Source organism: Trematomus bernacchii, unplaced genomic scaffold, assembly GCF_902827165.1.
Source record: "Trematomus bernacchii unplaced genomic scaffold, fTreBer1.1, whole genome shotgun sequence".
Classification (NCBI taxonomy): Eukaryota; Metazoa; Chordata; class Actinopteri; order Perciformes; family Nototheniidae; genus Trematomus; species Trematomus bernacchii.
In genome coordinates this window covers 14,104,968-14,129,799 of record NW_022987720.1, presented here as the reverse complement: position 1 = coordinate 14,129,799, position 24,832 = coordinate 14,104,968, and the positions used below count along the sequence as shown (strand labels likewise).

Here is a 24,832-nt window from a genome sequence, read left to right as displayed (position 1 = left end):
AGATTCATGGAAGTGCTTGTGCTCCAGATTTAAACAGTGAATTTCTTAAGGTTGTGACCTTAACATAACCACATTCATTCAGTTTCCCATTATAACCTGTGTATTTAGCAGTTTATGCAGTGTGTCCAATGGGTGACTTAAAGTAGTGAAAACTTCATATCAAATATCAACACCTCCCTAAAGTTTTGGCTAAAAGGAAGTGAGTATTAATCCGCCTCCACAAATAGGAATGACTTCCCGGGTCTCGAGCCAAATCTCCCGAGACAGACAGACCTGTTTGTTTTATGAGCTTTTAATGTTAGAGAGACTTTCAGGTTAGACCGTCTGCAGGCGCTTGTTGTGACGTTATGTTTCACACTCTGAAGCAACAGAGCTATCAGCAGTGAGGATGCTGGTGGGTGAGATCTGATAGCTGCAGTTTGTCTGATCACACACACACACACACACACACACACACACACACACACACACACACACACACACACACACACACACACACACACACACACACACACACACACACACACACACACACACACACACACACACACACACACACACACACACACACACACACACACACACACACACACACACACACACACACACACACACACACACACACACACACACACACACACACACACACACACACACACACACACCACACACACACACACACACACACACACACACACACACACACACACACACACACACACACACACACACACACACACACACACACACAGAGCTGAGTGGACAGTTTTGGGTTAGGGGCAGGGTGGACTGACTGGTGCCTGGCTTTATGCTACGCTGAGTAGGCTCATTCCTGGCTCTGCAGACAATGGTGGGGGGTTTAGAGGCAGAGAAAGGAGAGCTGCTGACCCCAGAATGGAGCTTCTAGCCGGGGATACTACTCAACTGGAGCGGCCCCGGTCTGAATGCATTCGAGACAGAGGAGGAATGGTGCGAGTTGGACACAAGACTCTGGGCATCTGGGTCAAATACTTCACACTGTCAGTCCACACCTGTACAGTCTGAAGCAGGAAGGGGGTATTCCCATATTTAGATTTTAGACCAAAACTGTAACCATGACACCATATAATATTATTGTGCTGTTGTGAGTCGTTTTTTCTATCTGTGTTGTTTGTGTCACTCGTCTTGTTGGTGTATTGCCATGGCCGGTTGTGTTGTTTTCCTGGCTTTAATCAGCTTTGGCTTTATACAGGAGTACACTACATTGGCTTACACATAAACAGATACATAATAAGTGGAGCATGTTAGATTGGATTATTAGGTCAGAAGGTCCTCTAGCTGTTTTAAAGACAGAAAGGAATCCTGCTGGGACCACACAGGAGGAGATAATATAATTAAGACTTTCAGGACCTGCAGACACCATGAAAGGAAATAAATGCCCCATTAGGTCATGCACCCGGTAGGCCTCCAATAATTAGACACTATGAGGGTAATTTGGGAGACTTCCACTGTCGCTCTTCAGATAAGAACGGATGGATCTATGGGTCTGATTGTCCCAAAACGCCATGTGACATTTGAGGCAGAGGAGACGAGGACAGAACCGGAGTGGGCCTATTGTGTGGCGCCGGCCTGGTACGGCCTGACTGCCAGGGAGTGGTACAAGGCTAAGACAACAGATCCCATTCAATCGGTGCTCCTATCTGCAGCTGCTGGATGGTGGGGTGGTAGAATAATAATAATAGAGGCCTTGTTTCAGCTGGCTCACCCCACCCCAGCCTCCTTATCCCTCAATTTCACATCTGGAGCCGTTTGCCCCCACACCTCAAAGAGCTAAATAACCACTCACTCACATAGAGGCTCATTACAAAACACCAGAACAATCCTGAATTCACCAAATACTTAAAACAAGGCCTGTGAAGTGATAGTGAAAAACAATTAGTAGTTTCATTCTCTTTGGCATGCTATGAAGGTGCTTTTTATATCCTTAAAATGTAAAATTACACTGGTCTCACCAATTAACAGACCATGTCTTTATTTTTTCTCCACACCATGTACCTCCAACCTTTAATAGGCTTTTAAAAGGGCTTAGTTTGTTCAATATGCTGTCACCAATCAGCCAGTAATCTCCTTTTGTATAAGAGTTTATTCTGCTCGGCTCAACCTCACTGATCCTTGACTCAAGTTAGATTGGCTTTATCTCCAAGCTCAATTTGGTTCTATCGCTGCTTCAGCAATTTAAACACAAGGCTTTCAAAAAACCCTTTAAATGCCAGCTAGGATAAAATGGAGACCAGGTGTGCTGTAAAAACAAACACGGAGGTTAAAAAGAGAACTTCAGGACACTTAAACTAAATTAAAAGACAGAGAAACACTAGACCGGTCCATAAGACTGTTTATATTCAACATAATTCAAGACCTTGATACTCTAATCTTTCTGCAGGTCTCACCTTGAGGTTGGTGTGCAGGGCGGACTCTGGAGGGTAAACGATGAAGTGGCGTAGCGTGAAGCCGAAACCCTGTGAGTTCTTATGGAGGACCAGCGTCCGGGGACCCTTCCAGCCCACGCCGACCCCCTCCCTTCCCGGCCGGGTAACCATCGGCGGTCGAGGGTTGTCACCGGCTGAGAGACCATCCCTCCGTCCCTTACCCTGTGAGCACAGACAGAGAGAGATTCAGGCTTAGATGAAAAGTTGTAAAATAGGTTATTCAAAGCAAGGAATATATGACGTTATAAAAGGGTAAAATAAGAGTACTGGCGATAATACATTGAGAAAATAATAAAGAAGTAAGGAACTTGGAGAGCTCAGAAATCGAAGGCCAATGCACAACATTGCAAATGAAAATGATGTCCTTTTGTTGTTCTGTTGTTCATGTTTTTATGTCTTCATGTGGAACCTATTGCTGCAGGTCTCCCTTGAAAAAGAGATCAATGATCTCAATGGGATTTCATCTGGATAAATAAAGGTTTTGAATTGAATTGAATTGAATTGAATGTGACAAAGGGCCTGTGTATATGGCCCGTGATGTAGATACAGTTAGACTTCTTCCTTATATCAAGTTTCAGGAAACACGTCCAGTGTTTTTTTTGCTGCAGACAAACAGACAAGCATACCATGCATACCGTAACCATGCTAACAAATCCTCAGAAAGTGTTCACATGGGATTTCTTTATTATAAACTACAAAGATAACATATATCAGTTTTTCTTTGAATCAACATGAGAATCTACTGTATTTTCCCATAATGACCACCAACACTGGAGAAGTATTGTACTTTTCCAGATGCAACACACTTTATGACTCCCTGGTGAGGCAACTCGAGGCAAACAGTGGGTTTTACATTAGCAGCTTCCTCATGGAGTCCTGCATCTTCCTCAGAACAAAAGTCCATAAACACACCTGGGGGGGGGGTCCGCTCTAAAGGAGGGCCACGTCTAGACAGCAGAAGGAGGGAACCCCAGTTCTGACCTTGCTCTTATCACAGGGAGAGAAGGTCCAGGGGGAATTTGAACTCTGAGAGGAGAATAAAGACAGACCACCCGCTCTCTAAATATCTCATTCCTGAGGCTGAGTAAATAAGCCCTGCTCGCTCAGCTGACAGACACACGTGAGAACTATCACCCCCATGCTGCTCTGACGACCCACATCTGTCAGTCAAACACAATCACCTGACCAAACAGGTGGGAGTGAGGAGAGGGAGCAGGTCTAGTTATCTTGTACTCCATGTTCACTGCCAAAATCTTTGATCATATATCATTATTCATTTAGGAGGCAGCTCATAATCATCCATGTCTCATCCCAAACCATCAATCAATCAACCTCTGCGCCGTGCTAACGCCTCAGTGTGCCATTGTGCTGTAAAAAGAGATGCAACTAAATTCCACACAAGCAACTTATTATTGCAACTGGGTCTTCAGAATCTTTTAAATGCATTCACACAGAAACATTTACAAAATCAGCATGTTAAAACCAGAACTAAGAAAGCTTCAGCAAGTGTTAAAACTTTTAACAGTATATTATTGTATTACCTTATTTTATAAGCCAATTGTCGATTGACAGAATATGAATCCACAACCATTTTAATTATACATTAATCATATAAGCAAAGTGCAAAATAATAACCCTTCTTAGTCTAATATAGTAAACTGAATATATTTGGGTTTTGGACTATCGATAGGTCGACTTGGGCACATTGAAATGGAAAGTTCTTTCAATATTTCTTCCATTTTTTGACTGAATGATTAGGAGATTATTCAAAATACAAAATCCTTTTCAGCTTATTTAATAATTAAAACAATCTTCCAACCAAAACGGATGCCTGCATGTTAAGTATAATTTCTAAGAATTAGCAAACAGTACCAAGGAGCAAAGTGACTGAAACTGCCAGAGCTGCACACTGTAGTATAACTGAATGGTATGTTCATAATAAGATTAGTAGAGTTCAAGATGCTACACAGAGGAATGGTAAATAATCCAAGACTGCAATAACAGCTTTATTTTAACTTCCTTTATTGTCCATTAGTACAAACTTTATATTGTAAATTTAGGGCTTACACCGCTTTTTATCAAACAAACCAATGGCTGCACTCACTCGTACACAGTGCCTTCTGTTTTGGTGAAACTCGCCAACTGCTCACAAGGAAATGGTTTAAATGGAGTCATACTTGATTTGACTTACCCTAGAAATACTATGATAATGATGAGTATGATGATGGATTCAAACATTGCTATGATCAGAAGCTAAATCTGAATTTATAGAAGCTAGAAAACACCAACTGGGTCTAAGAGGAATTTGTCAGACAGCGGTCTAGGTGCACCTCAGTTTGCATGTTTTATTGTTACAAGACAGCGTCATTTAGCTGAAAATAAAACAGAACGCTCCAGGGCTGTTATTTCAAAAGCAAATGAGGTGCAGGAGATAGGTGTGGACATGCCCATAGATGAGACAAAAGTCTGGTTCATGTGTTTCACTAAAAAGTCACACCTTAACTTTTAGTTCTCTAAATTCAGGTTCAATTGTGAGAATGTGTGTGTTTGTGTGTTTTAATGTTAGTGCGCCAGAGGTGTCTAGACTACAGGCAGCAACCCCCTCGAAATGCGCACCCCACGTTTCACTTCCCGTCCCCCTTCCACACACAATCACACACTGATATATAGCAAACACAGACACACAGACTTGACCTGACAGGCCTGTAGTGAGGCCACACAACAACAGGAAGTGGCAGGCTGTAGGCAGGAAGTGTGGTAGCGTTGTGGGGCGGGATAACCAGATGCTGCTATAAATAAAACTGCTCTGAGATCTCATGGATCACGGAGGCACTTCCACTCCTTCACTCCTCTCCTTCCACGTTTCCTTCAATCAGCTCTCCTCCTTTCCACCTCCTCTTCCTCTCTCACCACATGCTTTCGTGTGATGGAAATCCGGCTGTGCTGACATTCACCACAATTTCTTTTTCCTCCTCTACTTCAGACTTTCCATCCAATAACAAAATAAGTTCTGACTTTGAGATTTCCTAATGAAACATGTTTGCATTAAAGAGTATGTATTTGTTTTGTCCGTGGCGTACACTGAAGTATGTATGAAGTGTATATTTTGCAGATACATAAATCCCTGTGACGCTTAAGGCCTGACCTGCAGTCTGGCAGTCTAAACAATGTAAAGTAACCCCTGCTATGTTCTCAAACAAGCGAGCATTCAGGCCTTTTATGTGGCATGAGAGCAGCATAAAGAGGTGCGTGAGGAAGGAGGAATGCTTGAGGCGCCAAATAAGAATGATACAGAAAAAGAAAAGGCACAGAGTAAATAAAAAAAAATAGGAAATAAAAGAGCAAAGGAGGAAGAGACCGAGTGAATTCCTCAGAGGGAGCGGTTTGGCTTGGACAAGTCGGAGCACACACTGTAAGGGGGGGGGGGGGGGAGCGCAGAGAGAGTGAATGAGAGGAGAAGGATGAGGAGGACGGAGAGGAGGAGTATCGGGCCCCTGCGAGGGACAGGCTCCAGCACGCCGGTTTCGACCGCATGGCCCCTCCCGGCGCTGAGAATACCAAACCCTGTGATTACCCAAAACACACAAGGTCTGACTTGGGTCTCCGAGCCAGCGCTGCTTCCCACTCGGCTGCTCGGGACTGTAGGGGAAGTCTCTGCTCACTATTCTGCCTTATCTGCAGTCCAGCGTTTCCCCTGAAGCCAGAATAAAATCCTGTCCTAACTGTCACTTTGATAAGACTTCTTGACTTCTACAGGTTTCACCCAAAAAAGGCTCTGGCCTCTCCAGACACTCCGTTAACCAACAACAGACTGGGAAAAATGTTCCTGGGGTTTTTAAGTCTAAACTTCCTGCGCAGGCTAGACGCGGAAAAAAAGAGAAACCTTGCTCTTGTTGTTGCTGAGAAAAGAAGACATTTGGTATTTCCTCCTCTCCTACTGAGAATGATCTGTTCAAAAACGATTTTCGCCTGACAAGTCTTGCCTCTTGAAGCCAATTACAATGACACAGCAAACTCTTCAGATAATACAGAGCCTTTAGGGATCTTAATTACCACCTGAATGATGTCATTAAAACACTCAGAAAAAGCCGCCCAGAGAGACAATTGCATTTGAATATGCAGAGCAGCTTGTAATGCCACGCGACAGCTTCCTGCATTGAGTGTGTGTAAAGTAGTGTACACACACATGAGAGCACACACACACACACACACCACACAGAAGCAAGCTCTTCCCTGTGGATATTTCCCCTCCTGTTTTCAATTAGAGAGCATATCATTAAGATGCATGACTAAGTGTAAGCGGAGAGCAGAAGACCTCCTGCTGACAGGATTACAACACTTCTGTTTAGTTAGAAATGTAAATCTATAACATCTTGAGCCAACATTTAGAGTGAAGTGTTTTAAATAGTTTAAAAAATAAACAGCGACAGTTATAATCTTTCATAATCTGGATTTTCAGTATGAAAGAGGCTTTTCTAGGACATGATGATATAGTGAGTAATAATCATCAGTAACAGTGTACGTGCTGGGTTGTCACTCCTCTCCTCGCTCACTTTCCAAAGCAGTACGCAGGGCTGGGCTCCTGCTAAAACCCCAGCAGGGCAGAACAATAATGCTCTTTTTAAACAGCTGAGAGCTGCAACCTGTTTGAAAAGTGGAGCTTTACGCACGTTACAAATGCTGACGAGCCTTTAATCCTGATAGCCGTAGCTGTCTGCGGCCCCTGAGCCAGGCTGCCAAGAGAGAACAGGACAGGGTCGGGGATAATTCCTGGACTCACCGGCCACATCCAGGGTCTGTAGGTCAAAATGCATCCGATGCCTTGTGAATGCATGATGAGTCTATGAACATCCCGCTGTGCTGTTTACACTCCAACCTGCTTTATGAACCAAGGATTCAAACTAAATATGTGCAGTACACCCCTTTGAATTTACATAACAAGATATTTTATGAGCCTATGTCAATACGAATAAAGTATGTATGCTCAAAAAGAAGTTCCACCCTATTGTCAGTTCAACAAGGCGAACAGGTCGGTTAAACAGGGTTTGCAACTTGAAGAGCAAAACATATTGTACTTCTTTTGTTTAACAGACACCTGCATCACTGCCAATGATGCCTGGGAAATATTTTATTTATGTGTGGTGGTTGTTCTGGTTAAAATTCTAAACCCTGGAAGGGAAGGAGCTTCAGTTTTAGAATAACTTTTACAGGATGACTTGGTAGCTTGGTGGGCAGATGCATGTGGCATGTAGTAGTTAGTTGTGTGGCGTGACATGGCTTTAAATCTGGCCAGGGACTTTTCCTCATTCCCGCTTATACTGTCGGGAAAGACGGGAACATGCCACAAACAGAGTTAAATGAAATGATGATGCATTTAACAATATGGAACTTTTGATTCTTCACTTACAAATATCTGTCTTACGGTAACAAACACCTCTCTCCTTAAACACATTGCGTGTACAGTGAGTGTTTGTCCCAGCTGTGTCCGTACAGCCTCCCCCCCCCCCCCACCCCCAACACTCACATTCCTGTTTGTGGCATTTCTTAACTGTGTCATCGAGTCATCCGGGTGGGGGAGGGGATGGTAAAACCAGGGAAAAAGGGTACAAAAAAAAGAGGAGGTAATATTCCACATACATGCCCACACACACACGGAGATGAGATCATGTGGGTGCCCTGAATTCCGAGGGCATGGTGGGGGGTGGGGGATGTACAGCTTTCCACAACACTTCGCTAAAAGTGGCACTTAGAAGCCCCCCTTCATCTGTCTTTAAGCCACTAATTAGAAACCCCTCCAAGGAAGGAGAGGGTCAATATGCCACCAGGACAGAATCACACAGACGGAAGCACACGGCAGCTGTGGTAAAATAAGAGAGAAGTGCGGCAGAGAGATATAGATTGTTGTGTAGAGGAGGCTTAATCGACCTCAGTTACAGTGTGCGTACAATGTTTATCAATGCATTATTTATGGCATATATTTATTTGAAAGTGTGTTAGAAATAATGTAAGCTTCATAAGGAAACGGTCTTTACAGAAATAAAATGAAGAATAAAGTAATATTTTGCTTTTTGTATAAATATGTAACTGATTTGTCTTCATACGGGTGGCTGTTAGCCTTGTAATATGCATTGAGTCATTGTTGACACACCTGTGTTTACCACTACATCACAACAATTCATGCCAAACTAAAAATGAATCCGAATAAAAAATGTCACTTACCCACTACCGGTGGATTAACCACTCTAGTCGGTAAGTGACAGCTGTCGGAAATGTTAAAGTGATACGCGTTTTTAGATATATACAGTAATAATCTAACTATGCATTTTAATCAATAAAAACCACAAGTGACGCCACAAAGCTTTCTGAAAAGTAGGAAAAATCCACAGTGAGTAAAACAGAAACAGCCTGAAGGCAACACAACTTTGTGACACTGAAAGGTTAACGAACCTGTCGACAGCTGAGTGGTTAACACACTTCAAACAATGGCTACAGATACACAGATGTTGACAGGCGTGGCTGAGACCATCCCACAGAGCGGTTTCTTGAGAATATTCTGCTGATATCACTGTGTGTGTGCAATCTCATTTTTGGAGAACCACACAAATCAAAAACAAATCATTTGCATAATCATCTTGGCTGCTTACAAGGTCTTTTAATTTATGATGATTTGATGATTAATCGGTTAGTTGAGAGTTTCTTTCTTTATTGCACTGCATGAAGCCATTTCAAATGAATCTGCCTTATTGGCGTACATTTAAAAATGCAAAACAATGAATCTGAAAAATAACCAATCATTACCTACTTTGGCAATGCATACAGCAAGTCCATCTTTCAGTTATCCGATCGAAAGAAAAATAAACGTACTAAGTATTTTTTGATTAAATCCTATCAAGTTAAAGTAATTATTTGCGCAAAAATAGCAGAAAAATGCTGCTTTCATCCACTTAAGTCTGGAAATTGAGCATCTTTGGGTTTTGGACTGACAAACTGAAATGAAAGATATCACCTCGGATTTGAAAAACTGAGATGGCTATGTTTTCACAATTTTCAAAAAATGTCATAGATCAAACGATTAAGCCTGAAATCATCTCTAGTTGAAGTCCTATTTTCATTATTATTATGGCCTGCAAATAAACGAGTGAATCCACAGATCATTGAACTGCAGCGACAGACTCATGCTTTAAATCACAGACTCCGCGTCGGGCCACTAGAGGAAGTTGGGCTGAGCTCTCCTTACCCGGGGCTGATGAGAGCTCTGGATGGGCCCAGTGGGCTCAGTGGGCATGGCGGGCGGCGGCCCTGAGCCCGTGGCCCTGCGGAGCACGGCCACCCAGATGCAGCGGGGTTCAGGCGAGCTGCAGTCCACCCCCACCGGGTTCTGGAAGCTCCAGTCGGACCCGGCCGGCACAGCGCAAGGGAGCATAGCAGCGGGCATCGAGGCGCGCCGTTTTCTCAGATCCGCATCCCTCCCCGCCCACATGGGCTACACACACTCTCTACACACGCTCGTGGACAACCTCCAGATAAAGAGACAATCAAGCAAAAAGAGAAGACGGGGCGTTTTTTCGTGGAGCTTGCAAATCCTCCTCTGGGATCCTCCAGTCAATCAAGAGTCTGAACTTCTCGTCTCCCGGCTCCAATCCATCTCTGACACTGCCACTCCAGAACGTTTAATCCCACAGGTTCCACATCACAGACTCCTCCTGACCTCCGGGAATCAGCTCTCTGAGACTCTCACACACATTCGAACCCTCAGAGGAGACCGGAGGCAGCAGACGGCAGGCTCCTGGGCAACAGATGGAGGAGTGTGTGTGGCAGGGAGCAGAGGTAGGTCTGATTTCACTACACACACACACACACACACAGAACAACTGACAGCGTCCCTCCCGCTGGTGTCCGGTGATGTTCTGCATACAAAGCCACTCTGTCCACCCCCAAAACACACACTGCTGTCCCAGAGGGCTGGATCCTCTGTCTCTCCTCCCTCCCACTGCCTTCTCTCTTTCCTCTTTCTCTTTTCTTCCCTCCTTCTCTCAAGACCGACCCCTTCACCTAACTGTCATCTCTACCCAAAACTCTCCTTATCTCAGCGAGCATCAGCTATGTCATCCCTCGCTCTGTCTCTCCGTTTCTGTTTAGCTTTCTCTTTCTCCTTTGTTTTTGCTACTCAATCCCTATCCAAACAATCACTCCCTCCCTCTGAATGAACCGGTCCGACAGTCATCAGCAAACAAACAACTGTAATGTACAGTAAACTACTTTAATCCAAGAACACAGGTCATCACTGAGCGGATGGGGGCTCCAGATGGAGATCTCTCCGGCAGACTAAATCCACTCTAGATCTTTGTAGAGGAAGCCTGGTGGTCGCACGTGTGCAGCATGTGTGTGCGCGAGCGGCACAAACAAAAGTGACAAAGCTGTGATCCCGGCGCTAAACTCCACAAAAGCCGGCCCTGCCTTCGCTGTCTCCCCTCCACCCAGAGGGGAGACAAAAAAAAGAGAGAAAGAGGCCAATTTCCAGCACAAAGAGAAAAGAAAACATTTGCCTTGCTGCTGTATTCTCTCTCTTTTTGCCTAAGAGGAAAAAATGAGGGCAGACGATAATGAGAGAAGAAAATGGAAAAAAGAGGAGCGCTCTCAAAAATAAAACGGCTGCTACTGGATGTCAACATGACCTCTCTATCCAACTCCCTCACACACACACACACACACCACTAAAGCTGTCAGAAAGGTGACCTTGCCCACGCCACACAGTTCTCACCAAACAGCCAGGCGTCCAGTATCCATGCGAGAACGGCAGACAGGTGACCATGTTGATGAAGACTTTCCCCTCCAACGCTCATCGCTGTTAACATGCCACACATCCGTTACCAACGAGGTTAGACAGGTTTCACCTGCTGCACAGCGGGCAAGTTCCAACTTGACTGAAGCGAGCCGTCATCCGGCAGAGACTGTACCCGCTGGATATGCTGCACGTTGTGTTAAATACACTGCAGGTTGGAATAGTTGATGAGGTAATACATAAATAAATGTTAGAGCTAAAAACGGCAGGCTCCAGCGAGCTTAATTAAATCAAAAAGATCCATGAATCCAGGATTTCATCTTATAACTTGCATTGTTTTATTTTTGATCTTCCTTGCTTCAATCAAATAAATATTAATTTACAAGAGTCTAGAAGATAATAAAATGTCTTCTCGTTTTCTAGATACTCACAAGACGTTATTTTAAGCGTTATTGAGCCAAACATAAGCTGGAAAAGAAAGTGCCTGATAAAGAGCTGCCTGAATGCCTCTTGTTGTATTGCTTTGATCAATTCAAAAGTTGGTTTGACAGATAACTGACATTTTCATCTAAAGTTCAACATCAGCTAAAACCAGCCATTAAAAGCAACTGGTTATATCTGCCCAAATAGGGCTGTAGTATGAAAACCATCGTGGAACATCGTGATATTTCTCTGTTCGAAAGATACACAGCGTCACTTTAATCTTTTCTGTAATAATCACATATTAGGTTTAGGTGGATCTACACTCCCCATTAACTTGGGTTTGAATAGTAGCACACACTTTCACCAACACACACACACACACACATTCAGAATCCTCGTTTACAATGGCTGCTTGCCCCGTGCACGTACGCACACACGCCACATGTCCAACTGAGTCACAACTGGTTATAAATAAACTTGGCTATGTAATTAGGTTTCCTCATAAAGTCATGAGGCTGTGGGGGTTTCTCTGCTTTCTCTCTGGGTCAGAGCCGAGCTCCGTGCTCTTCTCTCTACCGGGCAGAACCACCCTGCAGGAGGAGGTCCGATTGTCCTCATGCAGGGAGAGACGCGAGATCAGAGGAAATCACAGACGGCTGCCAGTGAGAGGGGCAGCAGCAGTCAGATCATAGTGCATCTCTGGTGGAGAGCCAGACTAGGGTTTATTATTTGAAATCTCATCGGTGCTCCATTTCATAGTGGCAGCAAGGAGTTGGGATTTCATCATCACGTTTTTTTACACTAACAGATAGTTTTGGCAAGGAGGGAGCAGGGCCTAATTTGGAAACAAAGGGTCTGTTTCCATCCCTCTATTTCTCTTCTTCATGAACCATGGAGGCATTTACCAAAAGAGGAGGGCGAGAGTGAAGAGAGGGGTTGACAAAAGAGAAATGATCAAGAAGGCGTTTGGTTACAGTTTACATGGAGGACACACATGAGGAGTTGTGACAATAGCATCCCCTCCCAGCAGTGACCCACACCGTCTGCTGTTCGGCTGAAACACGCCCGAGCAGGCCGCACATCCATCACCTGCATGTGGGCCTGTCTGATGTACATCCCTGCAGCACGTAGTCTGTATTTGACGATTAGATTGCCGAGTAAACACGCCCTGCACCCTGGAGACGTCACAGACCTCATAGTAATTATTATTTTATCATGACCTAGCAGCCTAAAGCTCTTCAAGTCAGGAAATCAAGGGCCGACACGTGCTGCTAATCTCCGAGGAGAGATGCTTCGTTGCCTCCTGTCTCAGCCCCCCTCTGCTCTCTGACAACAAACACATCAGCGGAAAAATGAAAGGGGTGAGGAAGGAGGAGGGAGGAAGGAGGGGTGAGGAAGGAGGTAAAGCAGTTGTCGGTGTAACGGACAGATTAGTTTGGTGATATGTTTTAATCCCCTTACACTCACAACATAACTGCGGGCCAACAGATTAACACAGAGGCCTCCCTCCTTTTTTCCACTGCGGGTCGCTCACAAGACAAAACAAGGTTTCTCTCCTCTGAGGTGTGAGGAGGAGGAAAAGGCTGAGGCCTGATAGGAAGTACACAGGAAAGAGAAGAAGAGCCTTTAGTTGGCGTGTCAACAATATAGGCTGCAGACACAACGATGGGTTGTTTTCTCTAAACACAGGCTGCAACAAGTCAGAAAAAGTGCGGGTCAGTGAAGGACAGGCTGCGGTTGATGCTCACAGTGAAAATCCTAAAAAGGGACACATAAAACAAAGAAAGAGCTGAAAGACTACATTTATACTCCTATCTGAATCTATAAAAGTGGAGAAGCATTCTCAGCTCTCTGTGGGAATCATGTCCCCTACTGGTGAGAGAAACACTGATCACTCCTGACTCAACATGTGGCATGTGAGGTTTCATAAGCTTGATGCAGCAGCCACATAAACGATGTGTCCTCACATTGTTGCTATAAGTGAAATAGGTGAACCACAAAAATATGAGGCGGTTATAAAACACTATAAAAAAACATGTGCATTCAAACCTGCAAAAGGGTTCAAAGGATAACTCAAATTTAGTAATTAGATTTTTTTTTAAGGCATCGTTTGATTTAAAAAAAAGATTCTAAAGTACAGCTGCAACCATTATTTCTGATGACAGGCAGAAAATGCATTGGAAATAGAAAAAAAGGAGAATAATATTATTTGAAAAGCCATTTATTGATAGTAATTATTTTTAATTTTTAAATAGACAATAATAATCCAAATTTGGCAGAAATAGTTGGTTTTAGCTCGTCAAATATTTCCTGCTTTCCTCTGTTTTAAATCATATTAATTTGAATATCCTGGGGCTTCAGATTGACAAAACAAGACATCTAAAGACATCACTTAGGGCTTTAACAAACTTGGACGGACATTTTACTATTTTTGGACATTTTTAAACATCAAACAGTTGATAATTATTCCTAAACGTCACATAGATAATGGATAATCACTAATCCAAAATGTAAAAAGTTTTCAGATTTAGAATCAAGAAACAGAAGCATTGTATGAAGGAGGGATGGAGTCAGTCTCTCTGTCTAGACAGTTATTATCATTTGTACGAGTGGGTTCTACAAAAAAAGTGAAAAAATGGACACGGGTGTTTTTAAGCAGGTTATTTGAACTATAATCTCCTGTAAATCCCCCTGCCACAGAACCTATGAGGGTCTTTGGCTTGTCAGAGGTTAGTCAGCAGCCACTAGAGGGCAGCTACAACACACTGACAGCAGGAGGGTGGGGCGCAGAGACACATGGGACAAGGCAAAGGGTGGGGCGTAAACATGCAGCCTTGAATATCCTAAAGCCCTAGGATATTCAAAATGAGATGATATAAAACAGAGAAAAGCAGAAAATATTTGTGGAGCTTCGAAGTAATTTCTAACAAAAACCCGTCCAGTTTCATCTTTCCTGTGCATTCCCTTTTGTTTTGCTGCAGCGGCAAAGGAAAGTGTGTGCAGGGTGAGTCGACCTCTGAGCAGTTATCTGTGCTCTTTGGTCGGTTACTAATTGATAACATCAGTGGGGGGTGGGAGGCAGCGGCTGCAGATCAGAGAGGTCACACCTGCTGTGGGCTTTGACGTGGAAACAGTCTTGGGAAGTTCAGAGACGAGAGCAGGTGGACTAGCAGACAAAATGTGCAAGGGGTCAGATATCCCATCAACCCACAGCTGAGGGGAGCAGGGTGGTCCGCCCCTCCCTGACTGACCGGGACTGATTCAACAACAACAACAACAATGCACAGCTTACTGCTGCAGACCACAGGATTAAAGCGGTTGAAGAAGCTCATCTGACCTTGTGTTCCTCCTTGGGAAGCTAAAGCATTATGCATGCATTCTTCACATGAGCGTGTTAATGCCACGATGCCATGTGAGTCCTGTCAGCGTGGAAACCCAACATATCTGAAAATAACTCTTCATTGACCTTTACCTCACGTGTTTTTAATTTGTGGTGTAAATCAGTCAACTTTCACACTTGTATTATCAATCTGACAATTATTTTCTTGATTATTTAGTTTTAGATCCATGATATGTCAACAAATAGCAGATAGCTGTCAGGTCACAACCTTCCTCAACAAAAGGTGACCCTCTCTTGAGGAAAAGCCAAATATTTTCCTCACACAAAACAGCAAATATTCACATTTGAAAAGTTGAAAGCAGTGTTTGTCCAAATGTTGCAGTCTCCAGCTTCTCAAAAGTGAAGAATTGCTTTACACAGATTGTTTGTGGATTGTCGGGCAAACAGAAGTACCAATTTCTCTCGAGCGTATGTCATCAAATGTCTTGTTTTGTCTGACCAACAGCACAGATTACAGCAAATCATTACTTTGGAGAAGCTGAAACCAGAGATGTTGCCATACCATCAATTAATAACATTTATTAAATTATTTAGAAATACTGGTTATACTAGAAGTATTGGTTAGTTAATGTGCTGATCTGTTTCAAATATATATCTATAAAGTACAAATATAATCAGCCATAATTCAGTCATGACCACATCTTTTTGGATAAGCAAACTGCAAGAACAACCAAAAAAGCGTTTGTCATTCATAACACAAAACCTACGGCTTCCATCATACTAAATATGCCCCAAGGGAACGTGGAATATGCGAGAAAAGCATCGACGTCGGCAAAGAAAAGTCAGATAGAGAGTAGGAATGGGAGGGTGGGTTGGTAACAGATGTTGGAAAGTGAACACCAGGGGAAGAAATAAAAATGAGGGCAGAGAGTGATCTAAAGCAGAGGAGTGAAGAAGTTTGAAGGAGCAGATGGCGAAGAAAGAGAAATGACACATATTTACTCAGAGATACTCTAATTACCTCCTCATCGTCGCTGTATCATCAGAGCCCCTTCACTGACTTCATAAAGGCACTGTGACTGAGGCTTAAGGACATTAACACACATGTGTACCATGCGTGTCGGTCACATTCATGCAAATCATGGTATGATGATAAATGATTAAATGCTATTAGACTTGCATTCGTGTATGTGGGCATGTTTATGTTGGGGGAGGAAATGTAGCATAAGCCTTTGACCCTGTTTCATAAAGTGTAGCAACATTTTATATTCAAGAGAGACTTATCAGAACTGTTAGTATCAGTGTTGACACAGAGAACCACATCTGAATAACACACCCATTATGTTCCCCTGCAGTAAGTGGAGAGATGGTGCTCCACTTTAACATAATTAGCAGGGAGTGTCTATTTCAGGGGAGAGCTATGTTCAGGTCACATTAACAAGAAAACAACTCAAAGGAGAGAAACCTACTTGTTTTGTTCACCTTATTTTCTGTAGTTAGTTTTGGTTTTAAGCATTGCAAAAGAAAAGAAAATGTACATTTAAAATAAACAGCAACTTCTGTCCTGTTTGCATGAGAAATGACTAAATAAATTATTAAAATATTTTTTCTTTCCATCCACTAAAGATCTAATATTTTGGTATTTCTGTACTGCTGTACTTTTCACCCGAAAATGATCCTGATGCGGTATATCTGTCAAATATAATAACTCTAATCCAAACTATCTGCATGATTATTTGCTGCTAGGTAAGTGACCTTTATGTTAATAGGGCTAAGTGATCTTTTTTTTCGGGAGATTGGCCTTCTTACTACAAATACAGATTTTGGGTTGTCAGTCTGCACTTTGACACCCGCCGTCCACCTAATCACTGTCACCCATCACCTTCGTAATGACAGTTGCCATGGGAACCAACAAGGTGCCTCTGTTCGAGCATGAGAAAAAACCTGCAGGGTGACAAGTTTGACGCCAGAGACATTTACGCTCATTAAAGGTCCCATGTCATGCTTTTCCGGTTATTACCCGCCCCCTTGTGTGTTGTGAAGATTTGTATGCATGTAAACGGTCTGCAGAGTCAAAAACCCTCCACGTACACCCTGTAGGGAGTAAAACTCTAACACAGAAAAGACCTCCCCAAAACGCCTAGTTGGAGATTTCTCATGTTCTTCCTGGGCATCGTGACGTCTGGATACCCAGTAGCCACGCCCAGAGCTATGACGTGATACGGTCATGCGGTACCCGGAACCAAATGGACCAATCCGTGGAGCCGTTACGTTACGTCCGCGGAGCCGTTACGTTAAGCCCCTGCTGATTGGTCCAAATTGACCAATCCACGGACTTCCTCACACACACACACACACACTCAGTGCAGGCAGCTCAGCTGTTTTCTCCTCCCTGGCTGCAAGCTGATAACAGACAGTTGGGATCACGGCGAAATTCTCTCTGCAGACCCATTCTCACAGCGTTTATCAACCTTTTTCTTACTCAATATCAAGCCACACTTGTTGTTTTTACTTTGGCTGTGAGTTTGTGTGTGCTCAGGATGAGTTTGGCTGTGTTTCGCTGTGTATCGCTAAACAAGGAAACCACACCTCCACGGAGCTCAGCGCGATTCACAACGTCCCAACCAATCAGAGCACACTGTGCTCACAGGGAGGGTGGGGGCTGGAGCTATTGGAGCTCCAACGAGCCGTTATGTCCCGTCTACACGGCGGCGTGCGTTGGAGCTTGGCGGTGGGCGTGTGTGAAGCTTGGGGATTTCTCGCGAGCAACGCGACCAACAACCAATCACATGAATCTCCCGACCCCGACATACAAAGCAAAAAAGCCCGAAGTAAACTGGATGTAAACTCCCCAAACAGGCGAATACCTACCACTGTCTCTGCCACCTCCCTCCATGCCTGGCTCCTCCGGTTTGTATCCCGTTAGATAAAGAGGGTCTGGTCGTATAGGACCGGGTGATTCCCTACTGCTATTATTATTTTATCCTCCATTTTTTGGAATATGAGGAAATGACCTGCGGTATGGCTCTCCCAGCATACACGCGGTTTGATTGGCTAGCGCTTGTACCGTCAGATTTGCATAAGCGGGATTTGATTGGCTGACGCCTCCGTCGAAGCTTCAAAAGTTGAACATTGCTCAACTTTTGCAGCGAGCAACGCGTAGCTACGCTCCCACAATGCAGTTCGGCGAAGCGTGACGTCACCCCATTCAAAGTGAATGGACAGAAGCGTTGAAGAGTCAACGCACACCGCCGTGTGGACGGGCCGTTAAAGGCAGAGTGTGAAATTCGTAGTTTACAGAGATGCTGTATGAGAAACCAATGTGAGTTTGGAAAATTGCACAATATAAATCTATTCTAGTAGACCTCAACAATGGAATTATGATCAGTGGAAATGGCCATGACATGGGACCTTTAAAAGGTTGGAAATTGGTTTTCACAGTTGATTTTTCAGAGCGTGAAGGTTCAGAACTTAACCCTCCCACACCTTGACACATGTTTTATTTTGACTACTTCAATCTGGAAATCGGTAGCTAGTCAGTAAAACTGTATTATGAATTCGGCAACTTAACCAGTGAGCACTGCGAAAGTGAACATACTACTGATGGCGTTATTATCGTGCTGAAGTAGCATGAGAGCTTGCAGAACCAACCAATCTGTTCCAGTTAAAGGTGCAACATGTTTTCAAAGTGCGTTCTCACACTTAAAGAGCAACTTGCAGGTTGTTTTTTTTACTAGATTTATGCTTAACCTTGCCTGAAAATTACAATTAAAAAAGTTAATGCAGGATTTGATATGTTTCACGAGACATAAGGGCAGGAATTCAGAGGGGAAAGGAGCCGTTTTGAGCTCTGCTACTAAAAACTGCTTTTTTTTTACGTCATACGTCAAGCGCGTCATATTACGTCACATGGGGGAGCAACTTTCTCGGACTCCTTCTCTGCCCAATCCGTGGTAGTAGTTTGTAGTTGGTTTGAGCGGTTGTGATTTAGTGAGCTGGTATTTTTTCGGTAATTTTACATTGCATTTCACCATTTTTAATCATGGTGAGCTGGAGTTTGTGCAGGTTGCACAAACTCCAGCCTGTGTCAGGACATCGAGTCCACAGTTTCCCTAACAGGAAAAGGACCAGAGCTAGCTTTCGTTCCTGGGTGCGTTGTGCGAGGTGCATCCACCTCCCTGCAGCACATACTCTCCACAGCTGAGGCCTATCAAACAAAACGTTTCTCAGGAAACCGTATTACATCTCTCTCCCCCCCCCTTCGCTCCTCTCTCTCTCCCCTCCGGTACACAGCACCGTAAGACGTAGTGTGGAGTTGCATTAGGTAACGCGAGATACGGCTGATATAGTTTCTGTTATGGATCAGTATCAACAGTCCTGCCAGTAACGTTACTATATTATCAATACTACTTTAGTTATAGCCTGATATATGATAGCTAACTTTACAATGTTGTGATGTGACCAACGTTAGCTAACATTAACTGTAGCTAATGCCGGTCACTCACCAAGACAGCTGCCCTGTTCTCCACTGATTCTCCTCACACCGCAGCTCCATTTCTCTCCGATGGCCGTTATTTCTTCTAATCCTTGGCTGCTCCTGGTCTCTTGGCCGCCTAGCAGGCTCATAATTATAAGGTTGTGGTCCGTCATATGCATACGAATATACATTTTCAACCTCTTCTGTGTCAAAACTAGCATTGTGATCTATGTTTATTAATACGTTAGACCGGCCGCTCTCCCTCATGTGACGTCACACGTGGGTGGTCTTTTTTTATGCGGAAGTAAAAAAAATCGTACAAAAACGACGCCAGATGTCACTGTAGTGTATATTTATGTATATTCTTTTGAAAATCTAGTGTATACATCATTTTCCTAAACATTTATTCACTGGGGCCTCTAACCTGCAAGTTGCTCTTTAAGATAAAAAACATGGACACAGAGACGGACAAAAGCTTTCCGATTGCCACATCCTGCTGCTGTGTCAGTTGTGAGGCGGCGGCTGGGATTTTTCAGGTAAGCTCGCAGCTGTACTTTCTCTAGAGTTGATACATCTGTCTCTTGATGTGTGTAAACCATTTATACCATGAGGCCAATGACGACATCTGGCAAAAAGCTAACCCTGTTCCTCTTGCACTGTACCCCCCCCCCCCCTCTGTACTGACCACAACCGCTGGGAGCAATCAGAGCGTCACGTCTGAGCTCCGCTGCAATAAGAGCCCCCCCCCCCCCCCCCCCCTCTCATTTTTTCTTTGCTGGTTGTTTTCAGGAGCAGGCTTCAGCAGCAGAAAACCACAGAGCTCCAGCAGGCCTCTCGACTCGCTCCACCCCCCCTTGCCTGCGTCTGGGCCAAGGACAGAAGGAGCCCCCCTTTTTTTCTTGGCAGCTCCCCATCTACAAGCCCAGATATATTTAGCTCATATCTGCCTCTGTGTAATTAACAGAAAATTATAACTTTGGGACTGGAGGATGACGTCGTTGTTCTCCTTGGGTAAAGATGGGAGCTGCACCCGAAGCGTGTGTCTCGGGCCCAAAACCAGGCAGCGGTCCAACATTTGGGGCGTGGTGGAGGCGATGCTGAGCCAGGTTGGGAGGCTAACTCAGCGAGGGTGGTGGGGGAAAAAGCAGAGCAGGACTGCAGAATGGAGTCTGGGTGTTTATTAGAGCAAGCGAGATGGCCTGCCTGCCTCCAACAGCCCTGGAGTTTCCATTTGAGGTCATCTGGTTTTTACATTCCTGCCATGCACCGCCGCTCACACAACGCTGAGGAAGTTCTCCATCGTACAGTCCAGCAATTCTCAAAGTAGAGTCCGGGGGTGTAGAGGAGCCATTTAGGGAGCCCTTAGAGCAGCGAAGAGTCGTTTTAATTTAATAAAAAATACTTCTAATTGAGGTGCCCACATACAGGATGTGGTCTCCTATCCTATCTGTGGTTTAGACTGGATACTTGGTAGATTATTGATGTGAAAATATCTGAGGATTGCTTGTTTATACACGCTGCTTTTACTGAAGCATGGGCATACTCTTGACAGTTGGCCAAATCCACAATATAAAAGTTTAAGGATTCACTAAGATTAAGACTAAGATCTTCCTCTTAGACCGTCCCAAATTTGAATCCGTTTTCCCACCCTCATGACTGGCCTCGGGTTCCTTCTGACCTCTAAGTGCTGAGCACATGCTGCCAGTGGGCAAAAGATATTCAAGCAAACATAATCAATTGATATATGATTTTTTTTTTTAAACCGTCTCTCCTGTCAAATCAAATCAAAGTTAAATGTGATGCAAGAGGCCAAGGAAGACTTATGAGGCTTGATTATTCTGATATTAACATAGGCTTCTTTTCTCACACTGGGTGGACAGACAAACATGGAGATTAAATTCAAATGGTATTTACATCCTCCACCTCCCACTCTCTTCGGCATTTCCCAGTGGCACAAAGATGGTATACAGATACCGCCTGGCATGTTTTGAATACAGGAGAATTACCCTATCGTGTCATCTGCCTGCTTCTTCCTGTTGACTCTATGCAGACTGTAAAGCCTGGCAGCAGAGAAGGACATCTCTAGAGGAAAAAGATGCTGCTGGTGTCTGTGCGTTCAATGATATTAAACGTTTTGATGACATCCATATGCTGATGCTTCTGCATCTTTAGCATCTGTCACTCTGTGTTAGCCGCCTTTTAATGCAGGGTTGGTAACATCTCAGAGTCTAAAACTCACCCCGCAGAAATGAACTGTCCACTGTTGGTGTCATGACTTGTTCCACCCCAGAAAAAAAGGTTAGACCTCGAGGGGGACTGGGTCTCAGTTGTCTCTCTGTTTTGGCCGCCCAGTGGGAGGACAGCAGAGGACTGGGACTGTTGACACGAGTCACACACACACACATGGTTTCACTCTGTTATTCAGATGAAAGACTCACTGGCACTGCTTAAAACAAAGAGGAATGCTAACGGAAACATACCGTCCCATTAGTTTACATTCTGTAAACTGAGAAGAAAGCAGTGGATATACAAGAATCATACCGAAACAAACCTTTTATGGCACAACCGTACTATATGAAAAACTCCTGCTCTAAAGATGGCATTTAGACTCAGAAAACCATGATAAAAAAACAGGTAAAAATGAAAATGTCTACGGTGACATAATAAGATAAAACTTGACAGTAACAACTGCAATTCTAAACAGGAGTTTCCCGAAAGAAGATGACCAAAGAAGGTAACAGAGAGGGAGCAAAGCAGGACAGCAATTACTCAGAGTCACGGGGAAATGAAAAAACAAGATTCTAAGATTCACAGAAAGCTCGCAATTTGGAAATGTTAGGGTATAAAAAAGAGAAACCCCCAGCACCTACCCAGTTTTTAAAATCTGAATTAAAGAGGGGCTTACTGCCAAGTTTTAATCAAACAGGGAACCCTTTGATGCTGTGAAATGCAAATTGATTCCAAGCAAAGGATTGTAGCACATTTACATGTGTGAGTATCCTGGCGGAAACTAGGCATCAAAACCACTTTGTTTATTTTGTAAGCTTGATGCAGTATTTAAATGCAGAACTCAGCAGGAAAAACCTAGCATTGTGAAGGACATTCATTTCACATTCAATTTGAACATAACCTCGATACTTTACTTTTCACGTATGTTATGATAGTTCCGGACAGTGACAAAAAGACTGAAAGTCACTGTGCTTCATCAAGAAATCACAACAACACCACAATTGCTAAACTTGGCAGTTGATATATTAAACAATAGGATGTAACGTGTTAATTAATCAAATTAGAGGTGCTTTGGAGGGCCAAGTTAGCGTTTAAACTAATCATGTGTTGGCTCGAGCTTCATATTTAGCGTACAGATATGCACTTATATCTAGAGCTGGCAAAAAACTAGATAAAAGTTATCTCTCAAAACGTCAAACAATTCCTTCGAAACTGCAACTTGTGTACAATACTGAGGAGAGACCACATTCTGGACTGTTGGTACAAACAAAAACAAATCAAGCACAACAGTGTTATCTTTTAAGAGAGTCTCAGTGAGCATGTAAACAGACCAGCAGGCATCAGGAAAGCCTCAGTGCCCTATCTCTTCCCAGCATCCACAGCTCTCATTAGCTTCCCCATAATCTCTATCCCGTGATTTTGCCAGACTGTCAAAACAACCTCCCTCTCCTTCCCTCCGAGACTGTGGACAAACTGTTGCCCAGGTTCTTTAGGAAGTACAGACAGGGGTCAGTGTGTCAGCTCACTAACCCCGATGGAATGGCTCTGACGGACGTTAGCTGGCCGACGGCCACAAACAACCCCAGAGGAACCTCCCGGAAAGTTACGTACAGTGAGCAAACATCGCCAGAACTCATCTTCTGTTGATTAATGACTTCCTGAGCTGAGCTGCAGAATCAGAACATGCTGTGATTATTCTTGAACTAGTGGATTATACACTTTTCTAACTGCATAACTCTAATTTCATACTCGAAGATCAAGTAATATCTTCTTTAAAGGTCCCATCACGTGCTTTTCTGGTTATTACCTGTCCCCTTGTGTGTTATGTAGCTTTTTCTGAATGTAAACGGTCTGCAAAGTCACAAACCCTCAAAGTACACCCTGTAGCGAGTAAAACTCTAACACAGAAAAGACGTGTCTATGCTGCCCCAGAACTAGGGCTGTGCGATTATGGCAAAAATCATAATCACGATTATTTTGGTCAATAATTGATATCACGATTATTAAAAACGATTATCCATTTACTTTGAAAACATCCATATATTGAAAAAAAAAATGTGAACAGTATGTTTTTAACAGTTGATTACCCTGAACTTTAAGTATAATTCAACAGAAAAACCAAAAAAAAAAAAAAAAATTACATTTTTTATTTCTTTTTAATAATAAAAATAATAATCGTTTTATTTCGATTACATTGTTTTCGTAATCGTTGCAAGCCAAAACCGTAATAGAGATTAAAATACGATTAATTGCACAGCCCTACCCAGAACGCCTCTTTTTTTTCCCTTCCGGGGCAGGTTGACGTCACTCTGGACCAAATGGACCAATCCACAAACACACACACACTCACAGCCTGAGCTCCGCGGAGCTCAGGCTGTGAGTGTGCGGAGCTCCGCGGGAGTGAGTGAGTGTGCACAGCTCCGCACACAGCTCCGCTCAGACCCCACGCAGCAACTAGGAAACGACACCAGTAATCCAGCTCACACTGTCCGCTCCTCGAGCCTCAAAGGGCGGAGCAGCGAGCCCCGCAACGTCCCGCCAACACGGCACCCAGACCCCACGCAGCATTCTCATCTGTTTGTTATTACTGGTGTCATTTTCTGGTTGCTAACAAATGCCATTGTAAAACATAAACACTGATGTTCCGCTGTAACGGTGGTGGACTCATCAGAACAGAGTGGGCGAGCTGACCAATCAGAGCACAGTGGGCTCACAGGGAGGGGGGGCAGGAGCTCCAACAAGCCGTTTAGGACAGAGAGTGAATACACATACTATATAGAGATGCTGTATGAGAAACCCAATGTGATTTTGGAACATTGAACAATGTAAATCTATTCTAGTAGACCTCAACAATGGAATTATGATCAGTAGAAATGGCCAAGACATGGGACCTTTAAAGTAGTCCAAAGTACTGTATAGCATAATATTTAATAACACAACAAATATGTTTTATGAACATGAAACAAAATAATTGACCTTTATCACCCATCAGTTTAACATCCGAGATCAGCATGTCAGTAAACACACGCCTGTGCCACGACAGCAGGGAGAAATTTGGCAGCTGTCCTGCAAGAGGATTGTTCGTCTTCACTTTCCATTGCTTCATTGTGTTTCAT

General features: G+C 43.7%; 1 protein-coding gene across 9 annotated transcripts in view; it reads right to left on the bottom strand.

The window, feature by feature from the left end:
- Window positions 1-24,832, bottom strand: part of arhgap23a (Rho GTPase activating protein 23a) — a 53,251-nt gene that overhangs the window by 22,835 nt on the left and 5,584 nt on the right. For 2 of the 9 annotated variants that reach the window (XM_034143781.1, XM_034143785.1), the window contains exons 1-2: window positions 9,703-10,764; window positions 2,427-2,627 (exon numbers count right to left, since the gene is read on the bottom strand). In XM_034143781.1, coding sequence (XP_033999672.1) covers window positions 2,427-2,627; window positions 9,703-9,945 — 444 coding nt within the window. In that variant the 5' untranslated portion in view covers window positions 9,946-10,764. Of the gene's footprint in view, window positions 1-2,426; window positions 2,628-9,702; window positions 10,765-11,226; window positions 11,314-24,832 lie in introns of those variants that run through there. The other 7 variants (XM_034143782.1, XM_034143784.1, XM_034143788.1 and 4 more) reach the window with 6 other exon arrangements.